Genomic DNA, 23,748 nt, shown 5'->3' on the forward strand with positions numbered 1-23,748 from the left:
AGAACAGAAACAAGAAAGAATTATTCATGTGCATATACTCATGTATATATAGCTATAATATGAAAGTAATCCTTATGGTATTAGTATGTGTTCGGCACTGTACTGTGTGCTTTACATCTCTTCTCTTAGTATCTCCTACAGAGTTGATATAATTTGTTATGTCATTTCACACATGATGAAATTGAGAATCTTGGAGGTTATATAAATTTTCAAGGCCATATGAGAGCCAATAGGAAAAAAATAAGTTCATTCACTCTCTTCTTTAGCTGGAATAATTTTTGTAAAGTGTCCCATTTTTGTTTGAATGTGAAATACCCCCAACTGGCTCATGTAATTGAAAATTTGGTCTCTAGTTGATAACATTAATCTAAGAGGTTTGGGAACTTTTGAATATGGGGCTTCATTGAGAATAAAAGACCATATGGATGGGCTTTGGGGGTTCAAGGCAGACTTCTTCTGCTTGGCAGCTAGGAAGGAAAACAAAAAAAGAAGAGAAGGGACTAGCCAGTGACCTTTTCTCTACTGCCAAAATTGTGAGCCACTGCTGCCTCTGTGAGTTCTATCACTGTGGACTATAAGCTCTCAGATCTTGAAAAAAATAAATCTCTATTTCCTTACCTTGCTTTTGTCAGTGGTTCCATGACAATGATAAGAAAAAAAATGACCATTACACTGCTTATGTGTTATCATGACATATATGCATGAATAATAGTCCTTTCTATACAAAGCTCGTAGATCTTACACATTAAAACTTCTTCCCACTACTATATATCTATAGCGTTTATTATGAAATACACACACATATGCATGCACACACACACACTCACGACTACCACGGCAAAATATCCGTAAAGGTGTAAGAGTAGTACTCAATTGTTGTAAGCAACAGCTGAATAATCAGACTCAAGAGCCACTCAGAAGGAGAGAAAGTATAGCTCTTCTTAGAAACCTACCCAGCTCCCTGGGATTACTGAGGATATCTTAGAGGAGAATCTTCTATTACAACTTCACTAAATCAGTGTAACTTTTCTTTAAAACACTTTTTATTATTTATTTAAAGTAGAAACAAGATTGCTTATCATGTCTCAGCTCCCTCTTCTTCCTCTTCATGCCGACTCCCACTCATCAGCCCCCCTCAGACCCCACCCAATCCCCACACCATTCCCCAGGGAGGGTAAGGCTCTCCATGGGGATCTCTAGAGTTTGTCATTTTGTTCTGGGGAGGGCCCAGGCCTTCCCCAAATTGTCAAGATTGAGAGAGCATCCCTCATTGTAGGATGGGCACCCAAAGTCCATTTGTGTGCCAGGAATAAATACTGATCTACTACCCAAAGCCCGATAGATTGCCTAGGTCTCCTCACTGACACCCACATTCAGGGGGTCTAGATCAGTCCCATACTGGTCTCTCAGACATCAGTCTGGGGTCCAAGAGCTCCCCCTTGTTCAGGTCATCTGTTTCTCTGTTTTTCACCAGCCAAGTCTTGAGCCCTTTGCTCATCACTCCTCCCTTTCTGTAACTGGGTTCCAGTAGTTCAGTTCAGTGTTTAGCTGTGGATGTCTGCCTCTGCTACTGTCTGTCACTGGATGGAGGTTCTAGGATGGTTTGTAAGATAGTCGTCAAAATCATTATCAGGGAAGGGTATTTAAAGTAGTCTCTCCACTACCGCTTAGTTTGCCAGTTGTTATAATCCTTGTAGATCTCTGGACTCACTAATGCCAGATCTCCCCTCAAACATAGAATGGCTCCCTCTATTATGGTGTCTCTCATTCTGCTCTCCTCTATTCTTCCCCCAACTCAACCTTCCTGTTCCCTCATGTCCTCCTCTCCCCTCCTCTTCTCCCCCTCTTTTTTTCCTGACTCCCTCTCACCCATCCCCCAAGCTCCCAATCTGCTCAGGAGATCTTGCCTCATTCCACCTTCTCTGGGGTACCATGCATATCTCTCTTAGGGTCCTTCCAGTTTCCCAGACTCTTTGGCAGTGGGATTATAGACTGGCACTCCCCTGATTCTTGTCTGAAATCCACATATGAGTGAGTGCATACCATGTTTGTCTTTTTGTGATTCGGTTACCTCACTCAGGATGGTTTCTTCTATTGCTATCCATCTGCCTGCAAATTTCAAGATTCCACTGTTTTTTTCTGCTGAGTAGTACTCCATTGTGTAAATGTACCACATTTTCTCTATCCACTCTTCAGTTGAGGGGCATCTAAGTTGCTTCCAGGTTCTGCCTATTACAAATAGTGCTGCTATAAACAGACGTCCTAGTAGTATGAATGTGAATCTTTTGGATATATGCCTAAGAGTGGAATTGCTGGGTCTTATGGTAGACTGCTGGTGGGAATGCCAACTTGTACAGCCATTATGGAAATCAGGAAAAGGGGAATCAGTGTAACTTCTAATATTCTAAATACTCATGTGTATACCTAAAGATAAGTGTAGAACAAAGCCTTAAACAAGGAAGCTTCTGTTTGCAACAGACAGAGACCATTACTGAAAACCTCATCAGAATGTATAGAACAATTATTTTTGGGTTTCCACCATGGAAAAATTGACAGTATAATTTCTGTACATAGGCTCAAGAGGGTATCATGGAAGAGGGAGCAGACAGTTTGTACAAGCCAGAGAACTAGGAAATCTGCTGTGTTCTGTGAGACTGTGTCTCCTAAACATGTCAGTGAAGCATCATCAACGCTACCTTAACAATATGGCTGCCTAAACAAGACCTGGGCAAGAATATTAACAATAGATGTGCTCATGTGAAAGGGAGAAACGTCACACTTCCCTAGACTAAAACCTGCAAGCAACTAAGAGATGCTGAAAAAGACAGAATCAGTCTAGATTCATGGGAGAGACCCTGACTTGGTTATCCAACACCAAGTGGTCAGATCTCAAATCAGGTACACGCTACGCTGAATAACACAGCAGTTGGCACCTAGGATGTATGTAACAATAACAATTAAAGAAGAAGAGTCCAGGAGTCTGAGAGGGACTTAAGTAAGAAGATGTGAAGGGAGCTGGAGGAAAGAAAGTGAGTGAAAGCATATAATGTAATTACATTTTAACTTCAAAATGTTAATAAAAGCAAGTACTCATAATCATTCCATTATTTGATGAAAAAGGAAGAAATGAAAGAAAGAAGGAAGGAAGAAGGAAGGAAGGAAAGAAGGGAAAAGGGAAGGAACATAGTATGTGGTTTGTTTATGGATGAAAAAACATAAGGAATTTTCCATTTAACTAGGAAGAAATCCATATTAGAAATCCTGAAATAAACTCATTTAATAATTTGAAGTTGCAACTGAAGAATAGAGTGCTCAATAATAACTCAAAATGATTTCACAAACAGCTTTAACAATTTTTAAAAAAGAAAAAAATGGTTGGCGCTGGTCAAACTGGATGGCTGCATGTGGCAGACAGCAAAAAGTTCTATTCTTACTACCTTGCACAGAATTCAACTCCAAGTGGACCAAAGACATGAACAAAAGGTTAAATACCCTGGGTCTGGTAGAGGAGAAATGAGGGAATCACCTTGAATTCATTGGCACTAAAAGGACTTTCTGAACAGAAAACCATTAGCACAGGCACTGAGAAAAACAATTAACTTTAAAACAAGAAACTTGAAAAGCTTCTATACGGTAATGAACACCATCAACTGGACAATGTAGCAGGCTACAGAATGGTAGTCTAGAGTAAGAGTATTATTTAGATTGTATTTCATGTATACTTGCCAAAGAATATTTATCAGTATTATTATCTCCCATAGGGTGATGAAATATAGTCTTAAAACTTTTAATAAATTAGGCACGGTAGTGGACACCTTTATCCAAGCACTTGGAAGGCAGGGGCAGAAAGACTCATGGAAATTCCATACAAACCTAGTCTAGATAGTGAGTTTCAAGTAAGGAGGCCTACTCAGTGAGATTCTGCCAACAAAAGGAAAAAGAAAGATTTCAAAATTTAAAATATTATCTTCTCTTCATGTTTCTTGTATACTGTTTAATGTAGAAACTCAATATTCATTAAAGTTAAATTTTATTTTTGCATTTTGTTCTATGTACCAGCTATATGCATATGCCTCACATTTATTCATAAATATTTTGAGGAATTTTACATATATGTCTACATGATTTTTCTTCATGTGTATTTCTTTTTATTTGTGTTTTTAAATTCTGTATTATGCTTTAATATCAACCACCAAACGTCTTCCAGCACTCCTCTTCAAACATCCAATGTTTTCATGTTAAATTAATAGTAATTTTTTCTTTGCATCAATTAAACTTTATTTTTATTTAACTACAACTTTTTATTTTCTAACTTTTATTATATCAGCAATTGTAATTAATCTCATGTCATAGGTTATCATCTTTTTATTTCTCTATCTCTAGAGTAGTCTTATTTGGAAGGTGCTTAATCAGGAACTTTTCTCAAAAGTTGGAAATCAGTAGGAAGTTCATACAAGAATACTTTGGAAGCCCTACAGGAATGAGTGTTTCAGAGTTTGAATATAAAAGACAAGCATATTTATTTTGGTTTGAACAGCAAGCAGAGGTATCACAAATCCCTCACCTACCTCAAACAGATCATATTTTGCTGACACAACTATGGGTTCCGTGAAACTCATCTCTGACCTGATTTTTTTAAAAACTGCAACAGAGTCGGCTTTCAATTAATAGACTTTTCTCAAAAAGGAAAATGTACATAGTTCCTGATAGGTGTAAGCTGCAGGAGAGAAAGAATGCTCGGTTGAAAGAAGGGCAAAGTGTTCTGGTATGAGAACTAGGAACCTTTTAAAGAAGTGCACTTTATAATTTTCTTGGTGCAGTGAACAACATTGTTATATATTATGTGTCACTTATTATAGAACAGGGTTTAGTATGTATTTCAAAAATGCTCATTAAGACAGATTGTATACCAGGGATACAATCTGTCTTCATGTGCCTATAGCACAAAGAGAGATGCTCTCTCAGCCTGGACTCTTAGGGGAGTGCCTTGACCCTACCAAGAGTAAAATGATAGACTCTAGACATCCCCAATGTGGAAGGATTTGGCAATAGGTTGGGAGGGAGGGTGGAAGGGGAGTGCGGGAGAAGGGGAGGGAGAGGGAACTGGGATTGACATGTAAAACAAGCTATTTAAAATTAAAATAAAAAAATAATGTAAAAAAATGCTCATTAAATGAAATAGCTTTCAGGATAACTCTATTCCTCTTTACCAAGAATGAGTAATATGTTCAGGCTACAACCTGTATTTTCTACTTGTTCAAATATCTGCTTGTCCGCATAGAACATACACACGTGCACACATGCACACACACACACACACACACACACACACACACACACACACATGCACGCACTCAAGCATTCACGCAAACTTTCCACTGCCTTGCACTGTAGTTTACTAGATAATTCCATGTTTTAGGAGAAAAAGAGTAAGCATATATTTTTGTAGAACCATCCTAGTTAATCAAGACTTCATCATTAGGTGCTGTGATAAACCCCGTGATATTGAAAAGGGAACTCCTCTTAAGCGTTCTGAGGGAGAACATGCTAGCTGAAAGAAGGCAGATGCACATACCACGTATTTTCAATCATATAGAAAATTCAGAACAACTGAATACACAGAAGTAGAGAGGAGAGTGTTAATGACAGAGGTTGATGGGAAGGTGATGGGTAGAGGCTTGCAACTCTCTCATGGACATGAACAAGTGTTTGGTTCTTTCTCTGCTCCTGAGGTCTACTTCACCACACCAGGAGAGTAGTTAATAATAAAGTATTACATACTTCAAAATTCCTGAGAATATATTGAATTATTTAAGCCAAAATAATTTTAACTATGTGATGAGGATGCTAATGAGATTAACTTAATTACATGTTTATATATAGTGTACATTAAACAATTGTGTTGATTAAATTGAAAAATAATAACTATATTTTATGTAAAAATATTTTTCAAAAGATTCATTCACCTAGGGAGAAAGTTGATGCTAGCTCTTGTCTGAATGCTTAGCAGAGTGTGAGATCCAAAGTCCTTGTGTGGTTTTGTTGCTGTTGTTGTTGTTGTTGTTTTGTTTTATAGATGTTTTGTTTTTCAAGATGAGGTTTCTCTGTATAGCTTTGTAGCCTATCCTGGCACTCACTCTGTAGACCAGGTTGGCTTCACACTCACAGAGATCAACCTGCCTCTGCTTCCCAGTGCTGGGATTAAGGTGTGCATTGCCACTACCCATCAAGTTCTGGTGTTTTTATGGGGTGTCTCTAAAAGTTAATTGAACTTACAGAGTATGGTTTCAGAAGCAAATGTTCTAGGGGAACAACACATGGACATGCCTACATTTTTAAAGTGTAGCCTTAGAAGTAATTTTACTGTTATTTACTTTTTGAAACTGTCACACAGATCCACCCAAGTTCATGAAGAGGGAAAGCACATCTCTCAATAAAGAAAGAGAAAATGCCATCTTATGAGAGATGAACATGTTAAATAGAAAATTTCGCTGCAAGAATTTTTGAAAAATGTAATCTGCTAGTTGCATCTATTTGCCTGTGAATTTCAAGATTTCACTAGTTTTTATCCTCTGAGTAGTACTCCATTATGTGAACATATTACATTTTCTTTGTCAATTCTTCAGTTGTGGGGCATCTAGGTTGCTTTGGGTTATGGCTATCACAAATAATGCTACTATGAGTGCAGTTGAACAGATGTCCTTGTGGTATGAATGTTCATCCTTAGGGTATATGCCTAAGAGTGGAATTGCTGGATCTTGAGGTAGACTGATTCCCATTTTCCTGAGGAATCTCCATACTGATTTCCAAAGTGACTGTACAACTTTGTACTCCCACCAGCAATGGAGGAGTATTCCCCTTTCTCCACATCCACTGCAGGATAAACAGTCATTGGTGTTTTTGATTTTATGCATTCTAGCAAGTGTAAGACTGTATCTCAGAGTTGTTTTGACTCACAATTCCCTGAAGGCTAAGGATGTTAAGCACTTTCTTAAGTGTCTTTCAGCCATTTTAGATTCCCCTATTGAGAATTCTCTATTTAGTTCTGTACCCCATTTTTTAATTGGTGTCTAGCTTCTTGAGTTCTTGGTATATTTTCGAAATCAGCCCTCTATCAGATGTGGGCTTGGTGAATATCTTTTCCCGTTCTGTGAGCTGCTGTTTTGTCTTGTTAACTGTGTACTTTGCCTTACAGAAGCTTCTAAGTTTCAGGAGGTCTCATTTATTAATTGTGGATCTCAGTGTCTGTGTTACTAGTGTTGTGTGCAGAAGTGTTCTCCTATGCCAATTATCTAGGGTACCTCTCACTTTATCTTATAAGAGGATCATTGTGGCTGGATTTATGTTGAGGTCTTTGATTCTTTTGTCCTTAAGTTTGTAAAGGTGAAGAAAATTATTATTATCTCTCGTTTATGCCTGCCTTCCTCAATGAGTCAGAGTTGGACATTTTGCCTCAAAGAAACCTCCTTTATCACAGAAACAGGATGACTGTTTTGAAAGTTAGAGCTAGCAAAATGATCAGAAAACATGTAAAAAGCTCCCAAAGCATGGGCAACTGAAAGCAGAGGTTTAAATCAAGAAGAGCAGTGGTGGAAACGGAGTAACCGTTTGCTGACTGTGAACAAAGTTCGTGTAGTAGTCAAGGGTCACATTGTAATAAGTAGCTCTGAAGTCTAGCTAGGAAATAGTGGATAAATCAAGACTAGGAGGTCAAGAAAAAGAGAGGAGGCATGGGGGCATGTGGCTGCAGTCATCAGCTAGGAAGGGTAGCAGTTGCAGTAGCAATGAGAATGGGTGTTTCCTCCTTAGACAGACGAGTTCCAAGAGCAGCAGGAAGCCTCTGGAAGGAGAGATATTTTCCTAGCTAGTTACCCAGCACCAAGGACAATGTTGCACCATTATAAACATGGCTACCCTTAAATTTTTGTTGAATGATCTCTTTTTATGCCTTCTTGTACATGTCAATCATTGCATTGCTGCCTACAGAGTCTCTGTGCAAAGTCATTACAATATATGATTTTTTTTCCTCTGAGGATTTCTTTGAATTGTATTGTTCTCTTCATGAACTTCCAAACACCCATTGTTGTATATACCACAAAACTAGGTTAATTATTTTTCCTGAAAACCCAATTGGGACACTTCTAGTAGATAACACCCAAATCATTCTTTTTCAATGCTTTTCGAAGAGATTTAAATGACAGTATACAGGCTACTTGATTTGATTGAGAAAAGTGTCTTTTTTTTTCTATTGAATGCACTACTTTATCACAGGACAAACTGCCATGAAAGAAATATACATTGCTGAAAGTATCATGGGAAACTAAAAGTATAAAAGAAATGGGTATTTCAGCATCATTGATGATAACTACTAACTACACCTGGAAAGAATGTTCAATGGATGGATGGTGAATTTATATAGTTGAAAACCTATCAGCAAGAAGAGTGACACCAACTATAGCTCCACACAAAGCACTGAACTTCTGCTACCAGCAGTGAATGAATAGAGGGTTAAAGAAAGAGAGCCTGGATTTATAAGTGGCACCAAGGTGAGAGCCAATGTGTGGTCAGACAACTAAAGATAAAATTTCAGTAGTGCTAGAAATAATTTTGTGACAGAGCTACTAGCTTTGTGGATGTCAGCCTCACCACTGCTTAGTGAGTAATACAGAAACATATTTTATTAATTTAAAATTCAGTGTCTGTATCATTCACAAATGAATTAAAATAGGATTCTGTGTGTTTTCTCCATGCAGAAATGATGAACAATGACATATATACATTTAGATTAGCTGAAATATCAATTATACATGTATTTAAATACTTCCTTTTATATGTTAATATGGGTATTTCATGCTGTGAATCATTTTAAATATACCTAATTTAAACTAATAAATAAATAAAGCTATTCTACCAATATTTCTTTCAGCTCTGAACTTATGAGAGGTGCCCTTTTTTATCTTTAAGATTTTAACATAGATGTGAATGGGAAAAAATTCATTATGTTTCCATTATTTTATAGTGAATATTTAGTATACTGTGCAGGCAAAGCCCACAGAAAAATGGATTTCCCTGTCATTCACTAAGAAAGCAGTGTAGTTACTGAGAAGAGGCCAAAGGAAAGAGACATGTTACTCTATGCACACTGACCTAATGCAGAAAAGTGCAAGAAACGTGGACACATGCTTTCCTAACTGCATTGGAGCATTTTAAAGGATTCACACTATACATATATGTAGGTAAGACTATAAATGAGAAAATACTACAGTAAAGCCCAGGAAAATGAAAGTCACAATGGTTTGATAGTAATATAATAATAATGCTTGGCTAATTACTTATGTTTGCTTTAGGACAGACTAAAAAAAATGTTGTTTTGAAGAAAGTGACACCTGTTCAAGGTGGTTTCTACACTAGTTGTTACATGTTGTTGGGATTTTGTTTTTAAACAGCAATGAGCTGGATTATGTGGTGCTCACAACACATCCCCCAGTGTTCTAGAATTCCTCTACACAGCCAGCTATCCCTAAGAGGAAGAGATGAATTGCTGAGCATTTGAAAGGATAACCTGAACATAACCTACACCTGCGTATGTGGCTACATCATTTGTGCATGGTCCCAGTGAAGCATTTAAAAGGACATAAGCTGTTAGAACTTTCACAGAAGACATAAAAATATCTGTGACCATCAGCATAAACCACTGCTTCTCCCTGGATTTTCACAATGGACAGTCTAGTGATCTCTATGCAGGCTGCCTGAGTGATGTGAAATCAAAAACAATCTGTATTTCTTCAAGCTCTTCTTTGGGCCAATACCATACTGTGACAGGTCAAGATTTTCTAATGATAAGTCCACAGATATATGTAACCTTCCAGGATAGAAAGTCTTTAGGATGTGCTAAAAGCACCAAAGAAGAAAAGAGGCACTTTTTCTTGACAACCAAGTGAGAAGTACTATTCAACAATCACAATTTTCTAATTGTTTTACAATAGAAGGAGACCACCATCAAAGGTAATCCACCCTTAACTGTAATTGTGTTAGTTAGCTTCTGTAAAACCATAGCTGACAATCCTGCAAAGAGCAGTCTTCCAGTTTACCCTAGATAGCTGTTTCCACCTGTGTCTCTCTTCAAATTATGTTAGCACCTCTCAACTCATTAGCTTAAGGGAACAGAGAGTAAGCCATCACCTTTCACTGACTTTTCTTAAGGGGAAAAATGTGTCATTTCTGTTAACTTGGAAATCTCTGCCTATATTTCTTTAAAGTTAGCATTTTTTTGTTTTTTCCTTCCTATAGAATTTTCAGAAGCTGATCAAGGGAACAAACAATTTGTATTTCAGAAAAAAATTTATTCTACCTCAAATAATTATCTAATCTTCGACATAACTTTGATTTTGATAACACTATGTAACACTCCCAACATTTCAGTCCTTTGGGATGACCTAGAAACAATCTTTTGTATCAAAATGGAAGAAGTTAAGCTTGCAGTTGTCATAGTTGAGTAGTTTGATCCAAGTTTCCTGAAAGATGTTAGCAACTATACTTACCTGCAACCTATATTCTTCTTAGTATCTACTCTACTCTAGCATTCCTTGAAAACCGTGCTTCTCAAGCTATGAGTCATGTCCCCTTTCACAGGGGTAGGCAACAACTACTCAAAAACACAAATGTTTATACACTATGATTCACAACAGTAGCAAAATTATAATTATGAAGTAGCAACTAAATTAATTTTGTGGTGAGAGCGAGGCAACACAACATGAGGTATTGTTTTAAAGGGGTCATAGCATTAGAAAGGTTGAGAACCTCTGTTTTAAAAGGATATTTGTAGAGTCAAATTTCTGGTGAGGTTTATGACTCAGTATTTATTATTGTGAAACCTTGACAGAATGAATATTTTATGACAGGTACTCTTACTTCAGCTGTTCACTGATGTGTATATCCTTTGGCTTTACAAAAAACTCATGACCAAGATATTAATTCAATGCGACCTATCAATTTGTAATAAAATGAAATATCTTAGAATGACAAGGATTTGGGGATAGCATTCAATCTTTTGTTTTCATTTATTTGTATTCATATCCTTCCATTTAAGAGCATCAGCGTTAACTAAGGTTCTTCTCTTTTGTGCATTTGGGTTTTATCTTGCTTCTAGGAATTTTCTGTTCATCAAGTCTGACAACAATTAAATTATATATTAATTGTGTACAAATGTACACATTTGTTGTGTAATTTTAACTTGAATAATGAGAAACTGTGGAATCTACCTCACATTTTTTACTTTATAAGCTCAACTGCATTTCCTTTGGGAACTTAAACTTCTTTCACCATCTTAGAAACCATCCATAGGCATACTTCAGCATGTAACATATTTCTATCCAGATTTAAAATAGAAACTATCAAAATTAATTACAAAAAAGTACACAAATATGTCAGGAGCCTTGTTCCTATCCACCTTTGAGTAAATGACAGAGTGATATGGTGAAATGCTGTGTTCCAAAACAATGGAGCATGGAGCACCCATCTCACTCAAGATCAAAACCACCTACAGGGTGATGGTTTTGATAATATAACACCCAGGACCTACAAGGCATTAACCATCTAGAGGGACTGGAGAGAAACTGGAGCTAAATATGGTTTACATTACTTAACTGTAGCAAAACAGCCCAGAATTTATTAACACATTATATTAGATTCAAGACTTAGCTAGATTTCTAGAAAGTATCAGAACTATTATGCCAAGTATAATCCACAATCACAACAAAAGAAAGTCTACAAAGTTCTACACTGATTGATTTAGTCTATTAATTTCTTCTACTATCTGCTCATATTTCCTGAGTCTTGTTCTCTGATGCCTGGCTCTTCATTCTATGATGGTTGTCTTTCCTAAACCTCCCGGCAATCCTACTGCCATTTTCAATAAGGGGCCCAATGTCTTTAGATACTAGACAAGAGGACTGACTTAAACACACGTTTTCATAATATTAGAGCAATGACCATTGTTTTTTGTTGGTTTGTTTCCAGCAGTTCGATTTTCTTTCTAATTTAAAGACTATCTATCTGATGGTATAAGTTCATTTCATTATTTAATCATGAATTGGATATGGTGGGAGCTCCACACATATCCACCAAGCTTAAAGAAGTTCATGTGGGTAACTCCAGTGGCAATGCACGTGTGAAAAATGTCAGAAGATTCAAATTGTGAAAAATGAAGAAATGGAAATCACAATCAAGAACTCGTGAAAATAAGTGAGGAATCCGAGACCTCCAGAATGACAATAACCGAGCACTTACATCAGTCTCTTTGTCAGGCTAACTCCACACCTGATGTGTCTCAGCGTTCCATCCCACAGCAGCTGATTCCCAGCTATCCCCTGCCTCTTTTCCCTCCGCATATGTTTGGACCAAAGCTGCTCTTGATTTATTTACTCTTTGGTCAGTCAACTATTTCACCTTTCTAGCAACATTATATGCAATGCTAATGATCAGTGTCAATAATAGGCCATTCTTTCCTTGTCCCACAATTGTCATGAAGCTATGATGTGTGCACCCTGACCTTAAAACAGTTACATTATTAAACAAAATCACACCATTAGCTATTCCAAATTTGGATCACAGGTTTTCAAAGCTGTCCGCTCTCATTTTCTCATTTTCAACATTGTTTTTTGCTTCCATTTCAATTTGTTGTGTATTATCAAAGCCCTTTTATTAATCATATTTCTGTCCCTGATACCAAGCTATTGTCTGACATTCAGCCAGGAAAAAATAAAGGTACTAATGCATGCAAATGAGTCTGTGACATGAAATACTGGTTTATAATTCTGGATCCACATTAATAATGCTGTGGAGTCTAAAGTTTTGTTGTGCCTTAGATGAAGGCACTTTATGTTTCTCCAAATTCACAAGCTTGGCTGTTCACCAGCTGCAGTCACTTACAGATGATGTAATGGACTCTTGTTGCCCCAGACAATTGTGTGTGATAAGTAAGGATCCTGGTCAAAAGCATTAGCCATAATGATGCATGCCAATGTGCTACTTTGTATGTGACTTTTCCCTCTACATCATATGTCTAACTTCTAACAAAATGTTCTCCTAATGACAAGATGGTTTTATTTTAAAGGCAGCAATAACTTCTTCTGGGAAGTGTTGGCAAAAATGTATTGTCCATAAATTTATGTAAACTCTTGACACTAATAAAATGAAGTTCCAAATATGAAAATTTCCCCCTTACTTAGATTTTCTCCACATTATATTAATAAATGTCAGAGCTGCTACGAAGAATCACCAATGACAGGACTTATAAAGGGGGCTTCCTAGACCCATGCTGTCTGAATGAGAGTTTATTTCTCCTGCAAACACCTGGTTGCCCGATGCAGATTGTCATTGTTCTCATGAATTACAAGATTGTATCTTCCCCAGTGCCTGCAACAGATAATAAGTTAATATTTAACAGCCACGGTATTTAGTCTCTATGTATATAACTGTAATATTTAAAGTACATTGTGAAATGGGCTCTGCTGTTTATGAGCAAACAGTTCATTTACATACCAAAGAGTCTCTCAAAACTATAAGTTCTGTGTCTTTGGCAGCTTGACCTCAGGCACAGAGAAGAGATGTTTTATGTTTACAGAGAACAGCTCAGATCCTGGGGACAGGTTTTCATTCATCATGCACTTGCCAAGGAACTCATCTTAGTTTCCTTTGAAGATGGAAATTGTTATCTTTCTGGACCAGCAACTTCACCTATCTCTGCTTAACCCTCACTTGGGGCGATGCAACGAAGCCCTTCCTATCAGAAACTGAATGTCAATTATAGCAACCAAAGCAGGCTGTAACCAGGGAGAGAAAAATCAACTTAATTTTGATGGATCATCCTAGAACTTTAAAATCAGGGACCAAATTGGAAACTTCAGATTGTTTGTGTGATGTCAGCATGTAGTAGCTGGATAAAGGTTTTTCTCTAAAGTGTTCTTCTAAAATATGTTACATTAGACAATACACATATTTTGTTCATTTGGACCCTCTAAAAACAACATAATAGTAATTTTTAAATATTGCCATTAAACTAAGTAATCAGAGCTGTGTACAACACTAACAATCAATGTAAAATGGTAGCCATCTATGCATTGTTCTTTCAAATTGATATAGCTAACACACAGGGCTACATAGGCCACTGATTTGCAACCTGTGGGTAGTGACCTCTACAGGGTCATATATCAAATAGTCTGCATATCAGATATTTACATTATAATTCATAGCAGTAGCAAAATTACAGTTATGAAGTAGCAACCAAATAACTTTATGGTTGGGGGTCACCACTATACAAGGAACTGTATTAAAGGGTCACAGCATTAGGAAGGCTGAGAACCGCTGGCAAACTATTTTAAAATTGCTTATCTGCTGTCGTATGTTTGCATACTAAATGCTGTTAACCAATTAAGCATTGATATGGACAACATCTCTAAGGATGCCTAAGCCTGTATTACAGCAGCTGAATAGCCTCAGTTTATTTCCACACTGTAAAGGGGGCATAATTTCGAAACTATACTCACAATAGTGACCAAAAATAACTAGGGGGAAATTAAAAAGTAGTTAAGCTGATAGAATATTTTCCATAGAAACTATAGTCTTACCAGGAGAGGGGTATTATTATTTAAATAACAGTAGGTAGGGGGAAAACTTCTTAGTGGGACCCAGCTCCAGCTGATGCTGCAAGGACAAATGTTCTACTTACTGTTGGCATAGATTTTACAATTTTCGTATTGGGTTTTTTGTTCAATTAGAAAAGATTAAACAAAATTCACCAACTAGTTAGATAGATTGGGTTTGCAATGAATGAAAATAAAAAGAAATAAAAATGAAAGAACAAGACCACTCCTAGTTGTGGTGGAGAAGAAAGTTTATTGTAGATAAAAGGGAGAGAGCACATTCAGAGGCAGGGGCATTTGTGAGAATCCAGAGTGGACATGACCCTGAGCCATGTAAGGAGAAAGTGCATGGGAGGGGGAAAGTTAAATCCAAGAGGCCAGGTGGGTGAAGAATAGACAAAAACAACAGGTAAGCAAAATGGTTGGATTATCTATGGAAGGGCAGCCCAGTCTCTGGGCTGGAGAAGTTTAGGGTACAGGACAGGGAATGCCAGCCAACAGGGTGCTGTCATAAGTACGGATTGAGGGATGCAGGGAGAACTTGGTGGCCAGGTTTGTTTTGATATGTTAATGGACACTTCAGTTAGCCATTTGTCCCAGGTTTGAGACCTATCATATATCATTAATGTCTTGCTTTGTTTTGTTTTAGTGATATCTTAAAAGGTTCTAATTCAAGGACTTCCTACTTATTTTGGGGTGGGTGGTTTTAAAGAGGTGCACTGTCTAGAACCTTTGAGGAATTTTTTTTCTTATATCACTATTGCTCAGGTTTTTCCACAAAACACATTAAAAAATAACTTTTGCTAATTAATGTCACCTATTATAAAGATGAGTGAGATGATACTGCCTCCAGATACCTATATAATAATTAGTATAATTAAATTATAATTTCCTCATCTGCTGTTAGAAACATAAGGTATATTACAAAACCCTATGTCTAATACATTAATATTTGGTTTCCATTAACAACAGAATAATCAAAAGAGTAATTTGACTTTGAATTTGGTGACCAGTGGATTCACTGACCTGTTGGTCTCAGGGGTATTGGGTAATAGCCTCAGATCATAAGGAATTTAATCATACTGTACTGGGAAATAGCTCCTAGCCATAAGAAGGACAGAGTCTCTAGGAGATGCCAAGATGCAAAGCAAACAGCACAGGCATTACAAAGTAAAGGTAATCAAGCCATGTAAAAGAATGTAGATTTTAAAATATGGGTTAATTTAAGTTATAAGAGCTAGTTAAGAACAAGTCTAAGCTATTGGCTGAGCTTTCATAGTTATAAAGAAAAGAATAAGCTTGCTCAGTCTGCTCTACCTGCAGAAACAATATAACTGGGTGTAGCAAGCAATTTGTCCTATTCCTGGTCAACCACCAAAAACAGCTGCAACTTCCTGGTAGCTAGCTATATATAAATAGATGTCCCCCAGCCCCTTGAAATGTGTTCAACCATCAACCCTTCAGAAAGGTTCTGACCCTTCACTGTTTCAACAAAGCAGTCTCAGCCCATTGAACTGAGTGTATATCTGCATCTCTGCCTCTGTTTCCATATAAAAGAAAGTAAAATTTTATTAAACATTACATTACTAAACATATTAACTATTCTTACAAATTCTTTATTTTGGAAATAATTAAATATTTGCCACACCAAATCCAGTAGATTCTGTGTGACAAGTTCTACAAGTTCTTCAAAAAAGGAGGTCTCCTGGAAACAGTTGTAGAACTCCCAGTTGGAGAAAAAAATTGAGCCATAGTTCTCATGTCAATCTCTGTTCTTCTATTCTTTTCTTATATTAATGAAATGTTCCTGAAAACCTATGTGGACATTTTAAACAAAACATATAAATGGGAAACTGTCTCCCGAGACATGGTCATCGACCATGACCTCGTCTTCAGGAAAACCAGCACTTTTCGAATCATTTACGTAATTCACATAAGTAAATAGTGATAGTATTGATAGAAACTTTCCCAACAATAAAATTTCTTATGGCTGTACATGTGTGATCGAGAGTGGTTTTAACATTTGGTAAAGAAAGCTTTTCAATAAGAAAACTTTTTAATAAGAAAAAGTCAAAATAGCTCAATATTTCAAAAACACACAAAAACTAGGTTACATATCAAACATAACTGACCATAAAAATGTATTAATCTGATCTTAGAAATAGGCAGTTACCTGCGATTAACCCTGAGTGAATTTCTGATCTATTGTTGGATAAGTTGTGTGTTTGTGCCTAGTAATGATGATGTCATTTGGGTATTGCTTCATTGAACACAACCCCTGAGATGATACTTATTTTCACAAAAATAAAAAAAAAACCTTGAAGACACCCACAGCTAAACAGTGAACTGAACTCCTGGAACCCAGTTGCAGAGAGTGAAGAGTGATGAGCAGAGGGGTGAAGACCAGGCTGGTGAAACCCACAGAAACAGTTTACCTAAACAAGGGGGAGCTCATGGACCCCCAGATTGATGGCTGAGAGGCCAGCATGGAACTTATCCAGACCCCCTAAATTTGTATGTCAGTGAGGAGGCCTTGGCAATCTATGGGGCCTCGGGTAGTAGATCAGTTGGCTTATGAATGGACTTTGGGAGCCCATTCCATATAGAGGGATGCTCTCTCATCCTGGATACATGGTGAAGGCCTAGGCCCTGCCCTGGATGAAATGACAGACAGACTCTGGAGATCCCCCATGGAGGACCTCACCCTCCCTGGTGAGCTAAGGGGGGATTGGGTGGGGAGGTTGAGGGGATTGGAGGGGAGTGGAAGAAAAGGAGAGGGAGAAGGAACTGGGATTGACATGTGAAACAAGCTTGTTTCTAATTTAAATTAAAAAAAATCTTTAAAAATCTAAATTAAAAAAAAGCCTCACTTGAGAACTACAAAACACACTCAGATTCAAACTGCCTCTGTGTTTGTTTCTGTTTGTCACAACCAAATCCTTACCCGCCTAGTCTTCCAGAACCCTCATCCCAGGGACTCCCATACCTGGCTGGGATGGTCCATGGCAAATATTCACTGTATATAGAAGTTTCTGTCTCACCCAGTCCTGCAGCCACTTAGTCCCAAATAAACACACAGAGGCTTATATTAATTATAAATTATTATAGCTCAGGCTTCTTATTAGCTATTTCTCTCTTAAATACTAAGCCCTTTCTATTAATCTGTGTATCTATATGTGGCCTTTGGTTTACCAGTGTGTGCCTTCTTAGGCAGCTACATGGCATCTTCCTCAAGACTCACTATCTTCCTCTTCTCAGAATTCTCCTAGTCCTGTAGCCCACCTATACTTCATGCCTGGCTACATCCTTCCTGTCCATTGACTGAAACAGCTTTATTCATCAACCAATATGAAAGCATGTATTCACAGCATGCAGAAGAACATCCCTATCAATTCACAGAGTTAGAACAAGGAGATAAGTTCTTTTCCATAAATTATTCAACACATACTCTGTTTTAACACACTCACATCTTGAGTATTTTCCCTTATGGAATATTGCTTGGAACTACAAATACAGTATCACATCATGCACATCGAATTTACACTGTATCTCCAAATAATAATAGCTTAAAATCATAGACCCAATGTGGTCATTTCATTTGACACAGAAGAGCAATTCCATAAGTTCATCTAATAGCTAGAGTTTTTCAAATAGCCAATAGTTCCATCAGAAAGTTTTTTTTAAGATTGACTGATTCATAGTCCAATAATGCCACAATAGTAGTATATTGCTTTTTCTTTTAATGCCTTCCTCACCTTAATATCTCTATTTGTTTGTATTATAGTGATTCATACTAGCCTCAATTATGAATCTTCTTCTATTTATTCCATACTTAAGGCTATTTTTCTTTTTTTCTCTTCCTGTCCTTTTTCTTTCTCCTTTCCTTTTCTTTCTCCTTTCCTTTCTTTTGTCTTTTTTAAAAAATCCTTCTCTCTACAACTCAATTCCAACTATCATTTTTCAGTCAGTTGATTAGGTTTTGTCAACCTTCTGCTTTTTCTTGTCTTTTAGGTATTTATCACTCTATCTTTCTATTGCTTTTAAGTACAGGGTGGAGGGGAATCTAATTTCTAATGTACAACTTGAGCAGAAATCTTTAAATATCCCACTGTCTCTCTGCAAGCATTAGATTTTCACTGACCATTTTAAAATGTAGTTGAAAATGTGTGTGGAGCACTCAAGGGGTCTGTTAACTTTGTGTGGAGCACTCAAGGGGTCTGTTAACTTTGGAACTTGCCTTGGGATCTTCAGGTTTTTGTAAGCTGAGGAGAGTCATATTGAAGGTCTCTAGCTTGAGCACTGATTGACTCTGCTCCAGTCTGGGCCTAATCTCACCTACTCAGGGATAGCATGTACCTAGTGCAGGGAGAGCATGTACCAACGAGCACCCAATATCACCCTGAGTCTGTCACAGTGAGAGGACAGATTCAACTGCACTGTCTTCAGATCTGAATCCAAAAGAGAAACTGTTCAATCCAAGCACATTTCTTAACCCCCCCCAAACCTTAGTTTGATACTTTATAAACAGCATTAAAAACAATGTTTCTTTTGGGGAGGGTTAAAGTGAGCATTTGACAAGTTTGATATCTTGTCTTCAGACCATATTGAGCCATGTTGATAATAGTGATACCATCATTACCATTGTAACTATTTCTTTCTGGTGGCTAGAATAAAGGGTGTTGTTTTCCTGAAATCCACTGGGGTTCAGCTTTTGAGTTCTGTTTCATCTAGTGTTCTGTGCCTGAAAAGCTGTTCTATACGAAGCATGACTTACTTACTTCCATCAAATGAACTTATCCACCTTGTACATCAATAGAAAAAACACATGTGAAAGATTTGGCAAGGCTGGTAAACATGGCATGCACTAGAGTTGGATAAGCCACAGTATCAACTATTAAATTCCCGAATTATCAACATCAAAGGAAGAGAATTAGAGTTATTGTAACACTAGGCTTCCAAGTATTCACCCAAGGTCTTATTTGGTGTAGATCTACAAAATGCTTGCTTTTCATATTCAATGAGTAGAAAGGAGGATGGATAAATAGTGTGGGGCTACTAAGACTTATACTTCAGTAATTTGCCTAAAAAATCGTTTTAAGGGAAATGTAATAAATGGGAAAAATATCAAGGCTCAGAGAACAGCCTGAAGCAAGATCTTTACAAAATATCTTTTTAATAAAAGACAAATGAATAAATAAGTAATATTGTAGCTAAGAAACAAAGAGAGGTGCTCATAAGATAAAATAAAAAGTATAAAATCCCTTGGAAAACCAAGGAAAATGATGATAGTACGAACATCAAGAGAGATAAATCCAATCTAAGCTTCTTCTGAGAAATAACAATTGCATCACGGGTTATCAAACGATACAGATGCTATCAGCTCTGAAGACCAGACCACGGGAAATGATCATTATCTAGAAATTAATTATAACATGTGCTCACTGATTCACATGGGTCCCACCACAGGGGCTTCACGTTGTCTTTAAACTCTCTACAGGTACTATTGATAATTCTATTCGAAAGCAACTATCCTCTCATGAAAAGTGATGAGGATCTAAGACAACTGTGGATATAGCCTGCTCTGTGATCAAGGAACATGATTAGCCAGCTGACATCTGAAATCAGTGACAGAGAAAGTGCTGAGTAGAAGCTGACAGGAATGCTCAGAGCTTTGTTAATAACTTGTGCAGGAATAAGCAAGACACCTTTATAGACAGATCTCTTCAAGACTAACCCAAGGGCCACAGGACACAGAATGGCCAAGGAATAGAAACAAATACTATTTATATTCACCTAGCAAATTCTAAACTAAAATTGGCAAACAGTAAATCTGATTCCATCTAACAGAAAAAAGAAAACACACCCAGACGTCAAGGGGCTAACACTAAATCTTGGCTACAATGTGGCAATGAGCAAGTCATGAAATATCTGAGTAACCGTTTCCTTTTTGTGAAGTAGAGATTGAAATGCACCTAGCTGAACTGCATGAGTCTCAAAAGGGAAATATGCACATAATTCTAAACAAACAAACAAACACACACACAAAACCTGTAAGTGGAAACCTCTCAGTAATGATTGTTATTACCTCAGGGTGCCAGATGATCTCTATAGGTGCAAATGTTCCCTAAATCTACAGAGGACATTACTTTTGATATATAGATTACCACCTACTCAAATGACAAAATTCACAGATTTCTATTTACAATCTGGCTAAAAAGAAAATGGCATTTAAATTGGTAATTGTCAAAAGTATCATCTGCCTTGTTTTCTTACAGAGAGAATTGTAGGCCTGCCTCCCAAAGTTTTACTCAACTAGACTAGATTGTATTACTTTTGAAGGATTCCTTTATTAGCAAGGTGTGTGTGTGTGAGAGTGTGTGTGTGTGTGTGTGTGTGTATGTGTTTATCTAAATTGTTTTGCTACCATGACTATATAATAAAGGTTGGATGTTTTACTTGTGGTGTATTCTAGCTGAATGTAAGAGTTGAAAGAGAAAATGCCTATGTTAATATAAATATAGAATTCACAATTTATAGAGAAAAAAGAAATGAGTTAGGGAGAATTCTAAGAAATAAATGTTTTATTTTTAAAGTTGGGTTGATCTGACTTATGAAATTTCTGACTTTGTCTTTGAGCACCTATAAAAGGGAACTGGATAGGAATCCTCAAAGCACACAACATAAGAGGCACACAAACAATCTGTATACTCTAGCTGCAAAGGGAAGACACTTAAGAATTCAAGTTTTAAATACTAGAAACCAAAAGTGCTCTGGATCATATTTCTCATTTGAAACCCCACACATATTATTTTGATTTTAATTGTCTCCATCCTCGCAAGCCTTATAATTTTTGCTTGATAAGGAATCAGCCAGCATGTTGAGAACCTTGGCTATTTATAGAGGTGTGAGTGATAACCGAGAAAGCAGAGGGGCCTCTACCACAGCAGAGGATCGTTTCCTCACGCAAAAATCCAAAGAAACCTCTTCTTACTACCCCACATACAGAGCTGGTAACCTCTCGGGTACCAACTTCACTTCCCAGATCGGGTGCAGACTGCAGAATAAGATGACTACCTAAACACAATATTTTAAAGAGAAGCACAGAGAGTCCCAGTGGCTGTAAATTTACATAATGTCCCCACACAACAGTACCTTCGGCAGTGATTTCAGTCATGGTGGATGGGGAAGTCAATCAGGTGAAAAGTCGCAGTCAAGTGGCACTTTGCAGAATACGGTAGGACTGGAGAACTCTGGTAGAGGGTTAACGTGAGGGCTCTTGCTTTTCCTGGCCGTTTTCAGCTGCTTTTCTGGTCCTGTTGAACTTTGCCTCTTCTCTGCAGAGTTCTCCCCCTGGAAACAACCTAAGCCCTTTCCAAGCAGTACTTGTGGCTCAGCTAGAAGTATCAGCTTCAAACAAAAATAGCCTCGTCTCCCTAGGACTCCTCAGCACTTTTTTTTTGGCACTGTGGAGGAACACACACACACACACACACACACACACACACACACACACACACACACAGGCTCCCCAGCCCTAAAGAGACAGGCAAAATAAATAAAATAAATAAATACACAAACAAATGAAAGAAGAAGATGCCAAAGTATCGTGAAAATACTGTCTAAGCCCCCGCACTGTCTGAGATAATTACAGGGGTGTGGGTCAGAAAACACGAAATAAAGGAGTTGAAAGTAATCTTATCTGAGATAGCTCAGATTTATTCTTAGTGCCCTTAATCCCCAGAACATTCCCCTCTCCCTTATTTGGTTAGGGGAGGGTCATGTAATGTCTACCACAGGCAGAGAGGAGGGCAGACTTAAGTAATTTACTGAGTTGGTTTCTGGTTGCTCCAAATCCTCTTAGTAGGTATGCTTATATAGGGCTGCACTTAAAACTGAAATTATTAAATCCTGGCCACTCTTCAAAACTAGTCATGTTGGAGGAAATTAATATTTTCTAAATATTAGTCAGTAAGAAGTATGTAAGGTGATGTTAAAACAGAACCCTGAGAAGGTTAACGTCCCCAGGTTTTATTCTCACCCTTTGCTAAAAACGAAATATTTCAATTTATCTCATCAGTGAAAGAATGAGAAGGTGGCATAAAGTTTAGAAATCCACTGCTAACATTTTAGAAAAAGATTTCAGCATTTCCCTAGCTGAACTGAGAAGAAAAAAATAAATAAATAAAAACTGCATCCTAGCAGCAGCTAACAATTAGCTAAATTGCCTGATTAGCATTTCACCTTCTCACTCCCAGACAGGTGTTAATGAGCAGAGAAATATTCAATAGTCTTGGCTGGAAGGGGAAGGAGAATCAAAGGGCATCGGTAATCATAAACTTCAGCCAGCCTGAGAATAATCAAGGGCCCCCTTCCCTTATCTTTTATTTTCTTCTCATATTCAACCTAATAAAGGCTTGCCTTAACTTCCTACCCTTGGCTGTCAGAGCCTCTAGAGTTTGTACAGTACTTCATAGTTCACAAGACAAAGCTCTATCTGCTGTTTTAAAGTGTGGGGCTCAGAAGAATGCTGTGACAGCTATTAGCATAGACAATGACATCCTGCATGTCACCAGCTGTCTTTATTGGCTGCTTCAATTCCTGGCACAACAGAAATTGCATAGACATCAGCTGAATAAACAAACAAGGGAGTCACTTCGTTCACCGAGGAGGAACTGACTTCAGGTAGACTCATAATGCTACACAGGCCCAGCAGATAGGACAGCACCTAGATGATTGACATTAATTGTAGTACCCATACCTTGCCTGAGAGCTAAGATCTGGTAGCAGACAGTACTGTTTCCAGGCTGAAGGGATCATTGCAAATAAAGGCAACGTGCAGGACAGAATGATGTGGCAGCCTCTAGAGTAGTGGGCTACCTAAAGGAGCATGCTGAGAGCAGAGCTACCCTGGCTTGGGTCCTCTCCCTGTAGTGATTTCAATGAGAATAGCTCCCATAGGCTCATATATTTGAATGCTTCTTTCCTATTAAAGGTTTGGTCTTGTTGGAGGAAGTGTGTCACAGAGAGAGGGCAGGTTCTCAAAAAGACAAAAACAAACACAAAAAACAAATAAACAAACCTGTTTCCAGTGTTTCCAGTGCACGCT

The 23,748-nt window shown here is 37.6% G+C and overlaps 1 protein-coding gene across 1 annotated transcript in view; it reads right to left on the reverse strand.

Annotated features, from left to right (window-relative positions):
- Trdn (triadin) overlaps positions 1-22,307 on the reverse strand; it is a 372,838-nt gene extending 350,531 nt beyond the window's left edge. Inside the window, exon 1 of the mRNA XM_040758270.1 lies at positions 21,795-22,307. Within this exon, the coding sequence (XP_040614204.1) occupies positions 21,795-21,816 (22 nt within the window). The 5' untranslated portion in view covers positions 21,817-22,307. The remainder of the gene's footprint in view (positions 1-21,794) is intronic.
- Positions 22,308-23,748: the final 1,441 nt, after the last annotated feature.

The sequence above is a fragment of the Mesocricetus auratus genome, unplaced genomic scaffold (genome assembly GCF_017639785.1).
Source record: "Mesocricetus auratus isolate SY011 unplaced genomic scaffold, BCM_Maur_2.0 Super-Scaffold_100018, whole genome shotgun sequence".
In the NCBI taxonomy this organism is placed as follows: Eukaryota; Metazoa; Chordata; class Mammalia; order Rodentia; family Cricetidae; genus Mesocricetus; species Mesocricetus auratus.